This window comes from Meriones unguiculatus, chromosome 1 (genome assembly GCF_030254825.1).
Source record: "Meriones unguiculatus strain TT.TT164.6M chromosome 1, Bangor_MerUng_6.1, whole genome shotgun sequence".
Lineage (NCBI taxonomy): Eukaryota > Metazoa > Chordata > Mammalia > Rodentia > Muridae > Meriones > Meriones unguiculatus.
This window is the reverse complement of record NC_083349.1, coordinates 14847265-14863780: the sequence shown is the minus strand read 5'-3', so window position 1 is coordinate 14863780 and position 16516 is coordinate 14847265. Positions and strand designations below refer to the sequence as shown.

At 45.9% G+C, this 16516-nt stretch overlaps 1 protein-coding gene across 2 annotated transcripts in view; it reads left to right on the top strand.

The window, feature by feature from the left end:
* The first annotated feature begins 13484 nt into the window (after positions 1 to 13484).
* The window catches only part of C1H10orf143 (chromosome 1 C10orf143 homolog), a 31181-nt gene continuing 28149 nt past the window's right edge, over positions 13485 to 16516 (top strand). The window contains exon 1 of one of the 2 annotated variants that reach the window (XR_009591334.1): positions 13485 to 13834. Coding sequence is in view for 1 of the 2 variants with exons in the window: in XM_060381569.1 (XP_060237552.1) it covers positions 13766 to 13834 (69 nt within the window). In the remaining variant the exon portion in view is untranslated. The remainder of the gene's footprint in view (positions 13835 to 16516) is intronic. The other variant, XM_060381569.1, reaches the window with a different exon arrangement.

Below are 16516 nucleotides of genomic sequence, written 5' to 3'. Positions count from 1 at the left end.
AGGCTTCACCAAAGCACGTAGATACGTTGGACACTGGTCCAACCATGAGGCCAGACTCCTCCTTAACCCACAGGCACTCGGGCAGTCGGACTGTCTGCCTGCCACTCTGATAGACATTTCTGTAGCGCAGAAGTGGAAAGTGACTGTGAGCAGTCTTTGTACCCTCAGGAGGAGGAGCTCCATCTGGGGACAAGACAGCCAATTTCCTCGCTCCCTTCTTACCAGAGGTGCTTTTATTGGCGCGCTCAATGTATGGGCTTGCTATAAAGGTTGTTTATGCTGTCATAGCCAGATGTTTATTGGTTATATTTCTGCTGCACTTGCTTGAAAAATAATTATTTCCAAAGAAAAGAAGAATTACATATCCAGTAAACTAAATAAGACTCAGTGTTTATTAGGGACCTCTGACAGCTCCTCAACCGCAAACAGGAAAAAAAAAAAAAGGTTTCTGAGCAGCGAATGGACAATTTATGTGCGAGTTTATTTGTAAAACAGATTTCAAGACATACTTCATCTTGGCTGTGCCAATAAAATGTGTTCCATTTCTTTTCAGGAGCGGGTGCTGTCTGATGGCTCTACATAATCTGGTTTCCCCTAAGAAGGTAAGACAGGCTGGATGAGCGGGCGTATCCTCCAGGAGCGTGTGTTGAACATTGGGGTTGGTACGGAGAGAGTGGAATGATCAGATCCCAGAAGGCCAGCTCAGGAAGAATCCATTAGCGAGAACGCAGCTCAGCAAACTTAACCCAGCGGCTGCAGTTCCCGAAGATTCTTCGGTTAAAACCACTTTAAGCTTGTTTTGAATGTGTCTACAATTCTTCCATCCACAGCCTGAACACTCATCTTTTCTCTCTACCCAGGCCCAGAAGGAGCTAGGTGGTATCAGCCTCCTCCCCAGACTGGAGAGTGCCTTTGTTGAGTGGGTTCTTTTTTTTAGAAATTTATTTATTTTATGTATACACCTGCCAGAAGAGGGAATTAGTTCACATTATAGATGGTTGTGAGCTACCATGTGGTTGCTGGGAATTGAACTCATGACCTTTGGAAGGGCAAGACAGTTCTCTTAACCACTCTCTCCAGCTCCCGTTGAGTGGGTTCTTTAGTCAACCTAGACAGCCCAGGAAGAAGCACCACAAATGGCTCCAGGGCCCTGCTGGTTCTTGTGGTACTTCCTGCCTTTTCTTGACCTATGAAGTTTTAATATCTTCCCCAGCCCTTCTCATTGCAATCAGCTAAGTACTTGTGATCTTATGAATGTTAACAGGTCTGGGCTATGCATTTGAAGGCATTGCCAGCACAGGGTTGGGAGGGGTGAGGGAAGGAAGAACTCTTTGCATCGTCACTGACATGAACATTTCCACACACATAATTACTTTCCATACCCAAGTGACCATCCCAGACACGTAGTTTAGGACACTACATTGGTCTGAGCATATAGAATCACCAATGCATTTATATGTGGCTGTGTATTCTGCCTTTTCTGAGTCAAAATATTTTACATATAAACAATATGAACAGACATATTGTTCTCCAAGTCTATTAAGGGTTTATGTTCTGTTCTTATTTGTAAGTCTTGTTTCTTTTTTATGATCTGTCTATCTATCTATCTATTTTGGTTTTGAAAGACAGGATTTCTCTACATAGACCTGGCTATTCTGGAACTCACTTTGTTCCAGACCAGGCTGGCCTCAGACTCAGAGATCTATGTGCCTCTGCCTCATAAGTTCTGGAATTAAAGGTGTGTGCCAGCTTTAATTTTTGTTTCTTATCTAAGGAACAAGGAGTTCCCAAAAGCTCTGTTTCTGGAGACTTGATTGCCTGTTTGAGAATTGGCTTTGAGAGTTGGTTGATATTTCAATTCCCTTCGTGGATTCCAAATACGATGTATTACTGAGAGGTAGAGGCTGGAAGGGGGGTGTTCAGTGGGTCACACCCTGGAAAGTCGTACCCTATCCCTGTTCCTTTTTTGCTGGTTGCTACAAGGCGAGCTGTTCCGCTCTGTAGTGACCCTACCTCTACCACAATTCACTGCCTCACCACAGGCCTTACAGCACTGGCCCCAGTGAACCACATACTCCATCCTGAAGCCAAAAGCCAAAATCAATCTTTTCTACATGGATTCTCTCTCTCTCTCTCTCTCTCTCTCTCTCTCTCTCTCTCTCTCTCTCTCTCGTGTATTTATCATAACAGCAAACTCAAACTAACACAGCCTGTGGAGCTGGAAATAATATCTTACAAAGCTAAGAAGCTCTAATCAGCCAGACTCAGGCTAGCTAGCTCAAAAAGTTCACATCTCTATCAGACTTCCAGATAAGATCCTAGACAGCTACCTGAGCACACAGGCTCTCTTCCCTTTACAAGGAAGATATCCTGTATCTTCAGGCCAACCAGTGAGTCACTGACTGATTCTCTATGCAGCAGACACCATCATAGCCTGGTAATCAGATCCACTGAGACTGAACTAAGTCCATGAGCTCAGCCATATTCTTCAAACACCCACTACACTCACAAGGGCTTACTCCCTAATAAACAAGAGACGTTTCTCTTGGGTGCAAGAAAAGAAACAATGACTTTTTTTTTTCTTTCTTTCTTTCTACTTTTCAGTCCTAGGGCTGGAATCCACGGCTTCAGGATTCTAGGCAAATACCCCATCACAGAGCTACAAATCCAGCCATCTCACCTTGTGAGAAAGGCCTTACCAAGTTGCTCAGGGTGACACTGAATCCACAATCCCCTTGCCTCTGCCTCCTGGGTACCTAGCATTTCAGCCTGGTGCCACCAGGCCCAAAGAGTACTGATCATTTAATTGTTGTCATCTGAATCCGTATCCATCCTGAGCTCCCTGGGAGTCTGGTGGGCAGAGTGGGCAGGAATGTGTGGTTCTTAGCCCTCATTCCATGGCCTCTGCAGCAGGGCAGCCTTGGCTGAAGGACGTGTGGAAGCTCAGGGAGGCAGTGTCATCAGATGACCTGAGCAATCAGAAGGTGTTTGGACCTGCTTCACCCACAGAGCGTTCCCACGGGAAGCTCTCCAACCTGGAACCCCACCCTGGACTTAAACAGCCAGGAGGTTTTCTGTGGTTTTGTTCCATAAAACCACTATTGACAGAGTTCCTTCTTCAACAAAACAAAAAACAAGTACCAGGCAAGAGAGCCCTGGCCTGTGGTGGCAGCTGTCAGGTACGAGGATCAGCAGTTTGAGGCCAGGGTGAGTAACAGGAGACCTTTTCTCAAAAAAAAAAAAAAAAAAAAAAAAAAGCAAACAGGATAAGGGCTGGAGAGAGGCATAGGTGGTTAAGAACTCCTGCTGCTCTTTTGGAGGTTCTGCATTCATTTCCCAGCACTCATATAGCAGCTTACAACTGTCTGCAACTCCAGTTCCAGAAAATCTGAGACTTTCTTCTGGCCTCCTCAGGTAGCAGGCTCCCACATAGTGTACATACACACATGCCAGCAAAACACCCGTACACATAATAATACAAATCACTTTTTCTTCTTCTTTTCTTAGTAATTAATTCAATTTACATCTCTGTCATAGACCCCTCCCTCATCTCCTCCCAGTCCCACCCACCCGAATCCCCCCTCCCCACTCCTTAGAATAGGGGAGCCCCCCTATCCACACACCCTGGCCTTTCTAGTCAACCGAGAACAGAGTTATCTTCCTCCCGTGTGGCCTGGTAGGGCAGTCCCATCTGGGAAGTGATAAAAAAGCAGGTTCTACCCAGCAATGGTTCGAAGCAGATACTGAGACTCACAGCCAAACACTGTGAAGCAGAGGGAGTCTACTGTGAAAGATGGGGGGAGGATAAATGGACCTAGAGATGACAAAAGCTCCACAAGACCAACAGAGCCAATCAACCAAGGCCAAAGGGGCCTATGGAGACTGAAACACCAACCAAGGTCAAATCAGACTGGATCTAGGTCCTCTCCATATAAGCAGCTGATGGGCAGCTTAGATCTCATGTGGGCCCACTATGTTAGGGGAGTCGGGGATATCTCTGACAAAGACTATGTTGCCTGCTTTTTGATCACTTCCTCCTGATGGGACTGCTCTACAATTTTTTTTTTCTTTTTAATGAGCAGAAACGCATTTGGTATCAAACACTTATAATCCTACTCATGGGGAAGAGGCAGGAATTCAAGGCAAACTTCCATTATATAGTGAATTTGAAAAAATGCCAGAGAGGAAGAAAGGAGATTGGAAATTTGAGAATGCAGTCGCTGGAGAGATGACTCATCAGTTTAAGAGCACTGGTTGCTCTTCTAGAGGACCTGGGTTAAATTCCCAGAACTCAAATGGAGGCTCACAACTGCCTATAGTCTATAGCTCCAATTCCAGGGGTTCTAGCAGATATACATACATGCAGGAAAACCACCAATGGGGCTGGGGAGATGGCTTAGTTGTTAAGAGCACATACTGCTCTTCCTGAGGACCTGAGTTCAATTCCCAGAACCCACATCAGGAGATTTAAAACAACCTGTAATCTCAGCTCCAGGTAAATCTAACACCTCTGACCTCTGGGCACTTGCATTCTTGAGCATATATGCCCCCCACATACACAAAACACATAATTAAAATAACAAAAGTAAATCTTGAAAAAAAAGAATGCACAGTGTCCAATAGGCCTGGAGTGTGTCTAAATAAATGAATTGCTATGTAATATTCTCACATTCTCAAGATGAAGTTGCTTACTTCCTGACAGTTACACACTCAGAGGAGCTCTGAGATGCACCTGAGTGAAGCTGAGGGAGAGAGCAGTGCCCAGCCCTCTCTGCTGTGTCTAGTCAACCAAATAAAGCCAGGACAGTGACTGATCTTCTGGCCTCCAAGTCCATCAGCAGTCTGGCTTTGAGCAAGAGCAAGCAGCAATTGCCCTTGCATGAATAGCAAGAGGCCTAGAGCTACCTACAGCCTTGAGGGCCTTCAGGTCTAATCTCTCTCTCTCTCTCTCTCTCTCTCTCTCCCTCTCCCTCTCCTCTCTCTCTCTCTCTCTCTCTCTCTCTCTCTCTCTCTCTGTGTGTGTGTGTGTGTCACAGCCCTGGCTGTCTCAGAACTCTCTTTGTAGAGCAGGCCTCTAATTTACAGAGATCCAGCTGCCTCTGCCTTGGGATTAAAGGTGTATACCACCATGCCTGGCTCAGGTCCTATCTTCTAAGCCAGTTTTGTTTTATTTTTTTTAATGCAATGCTGGAGATTGAACCCAGGGCCTTTTATGTGCAAAGGCAAGCACTCTACCATCAAGCCATACCCTCAATCCTGTAAATTTGCATCATTTAAATTTGAATAGTGACTATGTCTTTTGTGTTTTTAACTTTTATTTTGTGTATGTGTGTGTGTTTTCATGCATTGCCTGTGCACCAGATGGCTGCCTGGTGCCCTCAGAAACTAGAGCTGGGTTATCTGGGATTGGAATTACAGAGGATTGTGAGGCTCTGTTAGGATGTTAGGGAATCAAAACTAGATCCTCTGGAAGAACAGCCAGTCTTCTAAACCACTGAGCCAACTCTCCAGCCCAATGTGTTTAAATTGTGTGTATATGTGTGGTTATGTGCACATGAGTGCAGTGCCCTCAGAGGCCAGAAGCATCAGATTCCCCTGGAGCTAGAGTTACAGGCAGTTGTAGCCTATTTGCTGTGGATGCTGGGAGCTGAAGTCAGATACTCTGTAAGAGCAGTACAGGTTCCTGACACTGACCCCCTCACCCTCAGTTTTATATCTATTTTCCCCAATTCTTCTCTGACCATCTTCCTAGACAAGTGGAGATCAAAAGAAATCTTCTGACCAATTGAATGGAAATCTTCATTTTCTGATTTCTGTACATTGTAAATCACTGTGCATAGTGACACTACAAATGACCAGACCCTCTCTTGGGGAAGTGAACACAGATGTATCCCTCATCACCCAAGTTTCCCTCTTTGAGACCTGGGTTGTTATATCATCATTCCTTATCCAGCACCGTTATCATTGGGTATAACTGTATTTACCCTACAGAAATACATCCTTTTATGATGGGATATAAATATTAACTAACAATGTCTGGCATACCTGGTCACTGGCACAGCTGGGAGATGTGAGGGTCCCACACAGTCTTGAGAGCCCAGTCTTATCCTTTAATGAAATGTTCTGTTTTAAAAGATGCTGGTAATCTTTAACATTATTTAGCAATCTCTCCAAGAAAGGTTGGTCTCTTACTTACCAGAGATGTGGAATGTGGCTTTGCATGTCTTTGATTTTGTTTTATAATTTCAAACAGTCAGGAAATATTGCATTCTCCAGCAATCAATTTATTTTGATTGATAAAAAGGGGTTAGTAAAAACTCCCTTAGAAATAAAAGGAAGGTGAATAGCAATATATCTTTCATGGTGCCGTCTCTCAGCTGTGCATAAAGAGAGCAAGCTCTTTACTTCTCTTCAATAAGTCTTCTCCCCTTATTTTCTATACCTAGTGAGTCATTTATAATCCTTATTATTTCTAACCCACACGCGAACACAGCATCAGTCATATTTCCACATGCTGGAGATTTTCCTTTCCTACGTTGAGAAAGCCGAAAGGCAAAAACACCCCATAATTTATATGAAAATGCATGCCCAAAATGGATTATCCGACATAACTAATGTGACTGCATATCCTTACAAGTGAAAAAAATTTAGGACAAAATATAAAACCTTGTGCTAAAGTTCCCATCTATTCCTGAAACAAAGTATAACCCAGAAAGTGCAAGGGCATATGGCATTTGACAAATGTTATCCAGTGATTAAAGGCAGGGCTAGGTTTAAAATGGGAGGTAATTAATGCAGTCCACTCAGATATGAAGGTAGCGATTTTGGAAGGCACGTTTGCGACTGATTAATACTCTTATTTATTGACAGCAACTGTGAAGACAAGGCAAGGTGACAACAGCCTGCGGCGGGGGTTGCCCTCTGTGTGCAGTCGGTGTCAACTGGGATGCTGTGGGATGGATACAGGAACACACCTCACACACCGTATACACTCCTCTACATCGCCAATTAGCACTGGTCATATAGTTTCTCAAGTGTTAAATCTGATCTGTTGGGGGCCACTTTGCCAAGCACATCTGCAATGACAGAGAATCTTTCAGGGAATTAGCAAAACTCACAAAGGTCTTTGGGGAAGCTGAAACACCATGGGCTGCTTGCTATGCTGAGGTCTGCCATAACGGAGTGCTCCCAAGTCGTCAGGAGTACGTTTAGAACAATCTTGTGTGGAGCCTCGACAGAAGTGAAAACAGTTTAAAATCTGTGCTGGCTAGTTTTTGTTTGGTTGGCTTTTTGTCAGCCTGACACAAGCTAGAATTGTCTTGGAGGGGGAACCTAGGTTAAGAAATTGCCTCCACCGTATTGGTCTGTAGGCAAGTGTGTGTGGGCAATTTCTTCATTAAAGATTGATGTGGGACTTGAAAAACAAAACAAAAAAACCTCAATGAGGATAGATGTGGGGGGCCCAGTCCACTGCGAATGGTGCTGGCACTGGACAGGTGGTCCTGGGTTGTATGGCCAAACAGGCTGAGGGACCCATGGAGAAGAAGCCAGTGAGCAATATTCCGCCACGGTCTCTGCTTCAGTTCCTGCTTCCAGGTTTTTGCCTTGAGAACATGCCCTGGCTTCCTGGGAGGGGAGAGTTTTAACATGAAATAAACCCGTTCTTCCCCCAAGTTGATTTTGGTTATGGTGCTTTATCACACAGCAATAGGAAGGCAAACTAGAACAAAAGCCAAGACTGAAGGCTCACAGCTAGAGGTCTAACACTTGAGGGGCTGAGGCAGGCGGTAATCATCAATTCAAGCCAAGCTGCAGTGTAAGACATTGTCTGAAGGGGGGAAAAAAAACCTAATCTAAAATGGCATAGGAAGAAAGCCATGCATGTCCTTCAGAAGGAGAGCACTTGGCTGACTTAGGGAGGATGGCTTCAGATCTGACACTCCCGGAAGGCATGAACTTCCTCCTGTCTGAAGTGAGAGGACAGAGCCAAAGTTTAGGCTAGACATGAGCACAAAATATGAGGCCAGAGTGCACCCCAATAGTCTCCGCTTAGCAACGTTTGACTGTGTGCACATAAGAGGCAGAGATAAAGACCAGCCCGGGCATGCCACGGCGTCTCATGCCAGCAGCATCTGAGCCACGTGAATGCATATGGTACAGAGAGCTAGCCACACTGATAGGACCAAAAAGAGAAGTGGAGCCTGGCACACAAAGGGCTGCTGGTCGCTGAAACTGGCTCCAGGCTTGTGAAGGAGCATGGCAGCCGTGACCCAGCAGACCCAGAGAGGAAAGCTCTCAGTAGAGAGGCTACGCCTGCTCTGAGACAGTTCTTGCTGGGCCCCAGAGACAAAGGAGGGAAGTAGAGGTATTTTAAGTTTTCTTCAGTCCACTTGTTTTCAGAAAGATCTGCAGCTCAGGAGAGAGGCTTCACATCTGACCGGAAGCCCACGGAACAGCAGTAGAATGGTTTATGGTCAGGTGTGCTACTTGAGCCTTTGGCGGGGTTAGGCACCTCGGTGCTTCACCTTCTCCCTTTTTTCCTTCCCACCCCTTCTTCCTTTAAAAAAAAAAATCTTGTGAATCCCAGATCCCAGCAGGCTGGTCTCAGGCTCACTATGTAGCAGAAGATGACTTTGGATTGCTGACCCCTACCCCTCACTCCCAGCCTCCACTTCCTAGTGCTGGAATTGCGGGTGTGGCACCATGGCTGGGGTTTGTTTGGTTGGTTTGGGATTTGTTGTTTTGATCTAAACATGAGGATAGTCCTGAAAGTGTTATGTGCGAATATAGTGAAGTCAAAGATGTCAAAATGAATAGCGAAATGTGCAGTTGGGAGAGTCTTCCTGAGTGCCTCTGTGTACCTGGCCTCTGCCAATGAGAAACAATCAGCTTGTGAAGTGGGAATGGGATTAAGGACACAGGACCTCAATCAGCAAACAAGAAAAGTACTGCACAGCGACCCGAGCCAGAGTGCTGAGGTGGGGCCGCTCAAAGGACCAAGGCCACTGCTTTAGGTCAGGTAGTCAGAGCTCCTCTGAGGAAGGACATTTAGTTAAAAACCTGAGAAATGAGAGGACCAGGTGCCGTGTAGAAAAGGGAGGCATCCTGAGAAAAGATGATGTCACCATCATATCTCAAGCAACCGTGAGCTCCAAAGGTAAAATAAGCTTAGACTAGGGACCAAAGAAGAGCTGAGACAGAGAGGAGGAGAACATTATTAAAAAGCCCACTGCAAGCAAGACTCCATGCTAGCAGATACTGGATGCCAAGATGGCAGCTTTTTGCCCAAAAATGTCGTTGGAGTTTGAAGGGCAGGGTGGTGGTGGAAGTAATGACTTTGCAAGAATTGCATCCAAATGTTCACACACACACAATGCACATACTCACATACTCACATACACAATATACAAGCCACTGAGATGGCTCAGTGGTAAAAGCAGTCGTTGTCCATGTCTGATGACCTGAATTGAATTTCCAGAACCTATGGTGAAAGTAGAGAACTGACTGCTGAAGGTTGTCCTCTGACCTTCACACATTGTGGAAAAACTTACTTGCCTGAATTCACATATCATACATACACAATAATACATACATACAAACATACATAAATACATACACACAAACATGAAATTTTAAATTAAAAAACAAAGACCTTGGTGTGCTGGCTAATTTTATGTCAACTTAACACAAGCTAAGGTCATTTGAGAGGAGGAGCCTCAAAAAATGCTTCCATAAGATCAGGCTAATAGGCAAGCCTGTCTGGCAGTTTCTAAGCTAGTGATTGATAGAAGAGGCAGAGCTCCCTGTGGGTGGTGCCATCCCTGGGCTGATGATCTTGGGTTCTATGAGAAAGCAGGCAGAAGAGCAAGCCAGGATGAGCAAGCCAGTAAGCAGCACCCTCTATGGACTCTGCATCAGCTCCTGCCTCCAGGTTCCTGTCCTGTTTGATTCCCGATCCTGACTTTCTTCAACAATAAACAATAATTTGGACGTGTAAGCCTAATAACTCCCCCCCCCCAATTGACAACACTTTTGGCATGGTGTTTCATCATAGAAATAGTAACTCTAACTAAAACACGTGGATAAATATTTTTTTCAAAAAAGATATTCAGACAGCCGATAAGCACATGAGATGATCAGCTTCATTAGTTATTAAGAAATATAAGTCAAAACCCATTTTGACATAGCATAACATCCATTAGAGTGGCTGTCAGCAAGAATACCAAGTGTCGGATGACAAATGAAGAAATGGAAATTCCTGTGCTTTGTCGATGGGATTGGAAAACATTGCGACCACAACAGAAAACTGTGTCTCCAAAAGAAAGAAAGATCAGTTAGTTACCGACTGTCTAGCAATTCCTTTTCTAGACACATAGATCAGGTAACAAAGCAGGGAGCACCTAAGTTTCTATTGACGTCTTTTCCATGGCATGGAAAAAATGGAAGCAAGCCAGGCACACAGTGACAGATGAAGACATATACATCCATCAGGTTATCAACCCATAGAATGAATGTGGTTCTGCCTCGGGAAGGAGAAAATCTCAACATGTGCTACAGTGTTGATGAACTTGAAGGTGTTCATATTCAGCAGAGCCACTACAAAGATCCATTTACATCAAGTACGGAGGCTGGTCAGATTTCCAGACAGCCTAGCATGGCGGTACATACTGTAATTTCTACATTTAATGAGACAAGAGGATCACTCTGAGTTTGTGGATAGGCAGGACTACATTTTTTTTCTTTCTTTCTGAGACAGGGTTTCTTTGTGTATCCCTGCCTCTCCAGGAACTTGCTTTATAGACCAGACTGGCCTCAAACAGAGAAATCCAGCTGCATATACCTCTGCTAAGTGTTGGGATTAAAGGCATGAGCCACCAACTGGCTTCACCTTTTTGTTGTTGTTTTTTGTTCTTTGTTTTTGAGATCAGTTCAAACCAAGCAAACATGCACAAACTTACAAAGACAGTAGAGAGGTAGATAGGAATGGGAGTCAGTTTTTGCAGGGACATTTTTGACTGGGGAGCTGAGTTATTATGGAGATGGGCAGAGGTTGTATTTGCCCCACACTGTGAATGTGTTTAACTAGTGTGTGCTTCAAAGTGGCTAAAATGAACCAAGTTTGATGGCAGACCCAGAATTAGGAGGTTGAGCCAGGAGGATCTCTGTGATTTCCAGGCAAGCCTAGTCTACACAGAGAGTTCCAGGGCAGGTAGGGCTATGGAGGGAGACCCTGTCTCAAACAACGTCAACAACAAAAGTTCAAGGTAGAGTTTAAACAAGTAACAGGAGAGGTCTAACACACATCTTGCAGTCAGTTCTAAAATGACTAGTGTTTGGTAAATATCATTTGAGCTAACATCTTCTTTTTTTTTTTACAGCACTGGGGATCAACCTTGGGCTATCACTGAGCTACATCTCTAACCCAAATAGCACCTTCCTACATGTGCCCACTTCTGTACCTAGCTCATGGGCTAATGATGTGAAGAAATGGTTCTGGAGTTGGCTCAAGCATCTTTTAGAGAAAAGAGAGCAGGCTCAAAATGCAGCCACTTCTGAAAGGGTCCAGGATTTCAGACACTTAAGTTACTTATCTGAAAAGATCTGACCCTCTGAGGGACAGCAGAGAGTCAAACTGCACTGAGCTGACAATGTTTCACTTACACTACAGGAAAGGGATCTTGATCAATCTGGTATTCTCTCATTGCTGCTGCTTTCTTCCTTTTTTATAAAAAGGTTTATTTTTAACTCTAAATTTTTTGAGGGGTGTGCATGTGAGTGCCAGCCCAAGATGTTGGATCCCTAAGACCTGGAATTATGGGTAATTGTGAGTCAGGTGACATAGGTCCTGGGAACTGAACATATGCCCTCTGCAAGAGCAATAAATGCTCTTAACCAATAAGCCATCCCTCCAGTCCATGCTTTTTGTTTTGTTTTTTGAAATAGTGCCTTTCTATATAATCCTAGACGGCTGGCTGAAACTCCCTATGCTGACCTGGAACTCACAGAGATCCGCCTGCCTATACATACCAAATGCTGGGATTAACGGTGTACACCAACAAATCCAGCCCTGTTTTGTTTGTTCTAATTTGAGATAGTTTCTATGAGCTCAGACTAGCCTCCAACTCACTACGATGCTGACTGTTGAACTCCTTCCACCACCTACAGTTTTTTAAGCATCCCTTCTCACTGTTTTGTTCCTCCAGACAATATTGATTAATACACTAGGCAAGCACTCCTACACCTAGGCACATTGTCCAGCCTTTTTAAAAAATTCAAAAGAGCCTGAATTCTAAAAACACACCTGCTAGGAGGGGTACATGACACGAGACGGTAGACAACCAGTGGTAGCGGCAGTCCAGGAATCCTGAAGAGTGACATTCCATCTAGTGAGTAGCTGGCTTAAGATAGAGTTCTTGGCTTGACCAGGCCAAGTGCCTTATTTATTATTATTATTATTATTATTTTTAATTTTTTAAGGTAGGGTCTCTTTATTGTATCCCTAGCTATCCTGAAACTCTCGATGTAGTTTAGGCTGCCCTTGAACTCTGAGATCTGCCCGCCTCTGTCTTCCGAGTTCTGGGATTAAAGGCGTATGCCATCATGCCCAGCCTGAGAGATTATAGGTAAATATCTCTCAGTCTTCTATTAGTGGCCAATGTTATCTCTTACAGGAACTGGGGTAGGAGAGCCGCCTGGAGATCTTGCAGCAGCCACCTAAGGACAGCTTCACGCATCTCACCACAATGTTTTTTTTTTTGTGTGTGTGTGGTAAGCTCAGAGTGACTCAATAATGAACTTCGGAATACAGCCAGAAGCCACGTGGTTCAGGAGAACGTGTTGTTAAAAGCCGCTTTCCACAAGCATTGCCACCAACGGTCTTCCTGATGTGAAGGCTGCCTGCCACCTTTCCAGGAAGCTAACACTGCATTAGAACTGGAAAAAGGCATCTGCTCCAAGCAAGCTTCTCTACTTCTCACTGGTTCAAGCCAGTTCACATGCCCACTGTTTGCCAATCACTGCCTAAGGACTGGCTCTATTTTAATTCGTCAATAAAGCATAAGGTCTGGGAGCTTTGGTACAGAACAGTTCAGGGCTTTGCGGTGTGGCTGGACAGGCTGCAGCAGAAACCCTGGCCTAGTCTCCCAGAAAGTCAGTGCGCAGCCTTCCGCAAAGCCGGGACCGAGAGCGGCTCCCCCCTCGACCCCGGCGCCTGTGGCTGTCCCTGCCCCAGGTGCTGCTGCCGTGCCAGCTCACGATCAGCCAGCACAAAATGGCAGGGTACTGCCCACTAGGCCGGGGTGAGAATTCGCGTCCTTTTGTACAGTCCAGCAAAACTAGCGACTGACTTACGGCAACTCCCGGAGACAACGCCCAGGGCAGCTCTAAGCATGCCAATTGGTTGGCGGCTCCATCTATCAGGAATCAGTAACCAATCACAAGGGAGAAAAGGTGGGCGCGCCTCCTGCGAATCAAGGGTTGCAGAAGCTGGCCAAATCCTAAACCAACGACCTTTGGGACTGACTTTGTGAACCGGGAAGCGACGAGCCAGTTCACAGACTGCAAGGCTTCGCCCTGAGGCGGGTGGAAGTCTCTCCGGACCCGGGGCCGTAGGAGACTCGGGTTTCGGCTACTCCTGCCTGCAGCCCTCTGTGGGGAGCAGTCCGTGTACTTCAGGCTACGCCCCGCGCCTCCTCATTGGCTCCTCCAGGCACGTGGTCGGGTGGTCCCGCCTCCGGGTGGCCTGAGAGGCGGCACGAGGGGCCGCATGGACTGCTTGGCGCCGGGCCGATGGAGGCGACGGAGGATGGAGGAGCTGCCAGCGGCGGGGGACGCGGTAAGCTCCGAGCAGGCCGCGGGCAGAGGGAGGCGGCGCCAGTCTGGCACGCGGGCGGCTGAGGCGTGGCTTCTTCCGGCTGGCGGGCAGGCTGGGCGGTGGAAGCCCGCGGCAAGGGCGGGGCCGGAGGCGGGGCCTGACAGGACAGACCTGCCCCTCCAGCTGCGCTTGCGCATAGATTCGGAGCCCTGTGCTTCCTTGCCTAAGCCGCAATATCTTGAGGATTATGGAATTTATGGATCCCAACCTGTGCCACAATTCTGACTTGGCCACCTATCCTCAACAAGCAGATTGAAAGAGCCAAGTTAAAGGTGGGAATCAGAAAAAAAGTTTTACTGCAGCTACGTTGGAAAAGGGACAGAGGGATCCAGGGAACCACTCTCGAGTCTGACTTTGGGATCCTGGAGTCTAACGCTGAAGTAGAGAAGAGTATCTAAGCAGTCCGTGACAAAAGCGTGGTCCGGCTAACCTTGGCCCTTCGTTGTCTGAGCTCATTGTCATCTTGTGAGGAGGTCTGACAGGCTAGAACTGTGTGAAATCTCTGTCACTGAGACAAGTTACCCCTTCTGCCGGGACATTTTTCTTCTTCCAGCATGAGAAGCCTGGGGAAATTCCCATTTATTTGGGGTCCATTGTTGGAATAGTCTGATAGTCGATTAAGGGACAGGTCTGTTTAGAATGTCTCCATTATTGCCAGCCCTCTAAATGGAGGAGCAGTATGAGAGCCTAGCTACTCAGGCCCCAAACCTGGAGAGAAGGAAAGGGGAAATGAAGCATCGAAGAATTTAGGCTTTATATAGATATCACTCTATACCCAATGTTACACACAGTTTCCTTCTGCTGCCTGCACATCAAGATGTAGGACTCTCAGCTCCAACGCCATCTCTGCCTGCACACTGCCATGCTTCCCGCCATGATGATAATGGACTAAACCTCTGAAACTGTAAGCCAGCCCCAACTGTTTTACCTTTATCAGAGTTGCCTTGGTCATGGCATCTCACCGTAGCAGTAGAAACCCTAACTAAAGACACCGTCTGTGCCATATGCTGCCCAGGAGCCGAGCCTGCAAGGCATCTGCTGTTACAACAACCTCTACAGAGTTCTCATTAGGTACCTGCACGATTGAATTACAAAAATGTTACAGATAGATAAACAAATAAAACCAAAACCAAAAAGGTCAGTCAGTTTATGGTTTTGTGTTGAGCCTCATTCTGGGAACAGGTTTGGAGTAGGCAGTTTCTTAACTGTTTGCCTGTGCTTTTATTGACCAGTTCTTCCTTGGGTCTCACCTTCATTTACTACCTCTTAGTTTTTTGAGGCAGAGTCTTCTATAGTTCAGACTGGCCTTAAATTATCTTTTAGCCTAGAATGTCCTTTCCTGATCCTGCTGCTTTCTCCCAGAGCTGGGACTACAGGTATGCACCTTTAAACCTGGCTCCAGCGTTTAATTTTCCTTGCTGCCCCCAGGGCTATAGACATGATGCTTGCTGATGTGTCTTTCCAGTTAGCACAGCAGTGTTACTTTTACTTTAGGATTCGTTTTTAGACTGGACCTCTCTGAGTATCCTACAGTGGCCTGAAACTTCCTTTGTAGGCCAGGCTGGTTTTGTATTCCTGATTTTCCTATCTTAGTTTCCCCAGTGCTGGGATTATAGACATGAACACCATTTAATGTCAGGTAACTCTGAGAGGTGTTTTTTTTTTTTTTTTTTTTTTTTTTTTTGTCTTCAATAAGAGTGACTTGGGTAGGGGTGGCTCAGTAGTACACACAAGGCCCTGGGCTCAAAAGCACCACACAAAAGAGAAAAGGTTGAACTCGGGAGAGAGCATAGTCATTGAAGTTCTTGTGGTACAAGTGTGAGGACCTGAGATCAATCCCCAGAGGTCAAATGAGAAAGCCGCAGTTGTGATCACTGTGCTGGGCATACAGAGACAGGCATATCCCTGGGACCAGCTGGCCAGTCAGCCTAGTTTACCTGGTAAGCTCCAGGCCAGAGAGACTCTGTCTCATAAACAAGAAATGATGCTCATGATACCCTGGCTTCTTCTTAGCCTGTGATCTAATAATCCAGAGTGATTGTAGTCAAGTAGCTTCTTGTACCCAGGCTTTCCGTCCACTCTCACTCACATGCTACGGACACACATACACACGTTTGGTTCCTGTAGAGCTGAGACTGGTTTCCAGCTTCCGGCCGCAGCGCAGTAGCTCTGTGCACCGTGCAGCTCTGCACTTTGTGTATAGCTGTGCTGGCTAGTTTAATGTCATCTTGACACAAGCTAAAGTCATCTGAAAGGAGGGAACGTCAGGCGAGAAAATACCTCCATAAGACCGAGCTGTAGGCAACCTTGTGGGGCCATTTTCTTAATTAGTGATTGATGGGGTAGACCCAGCTCACTGGATGGTGCCATACCTCCTATAAGCTCATAAAACTATGATTCCATTAGTAAGGTTAATACCCTCAGTGCCCATCTGTTGGAACAAGGTCCAGTGATGGATTTGTGTGAGGAGAATTCTGAGTCCATGTGAGAAAACTCCAAGAAGACAAGACAAGAGTATTGTGACTTGAGTTTCTTCAAAACGTGGCATTGTTTTTAGAATGTGTTTTTGTGTTCCTCCCAGATGGAGCATGTTTTTGCCACGTGTGGCTTGTCTTTGTCTTTGTATACAGCTTAAACTCATGA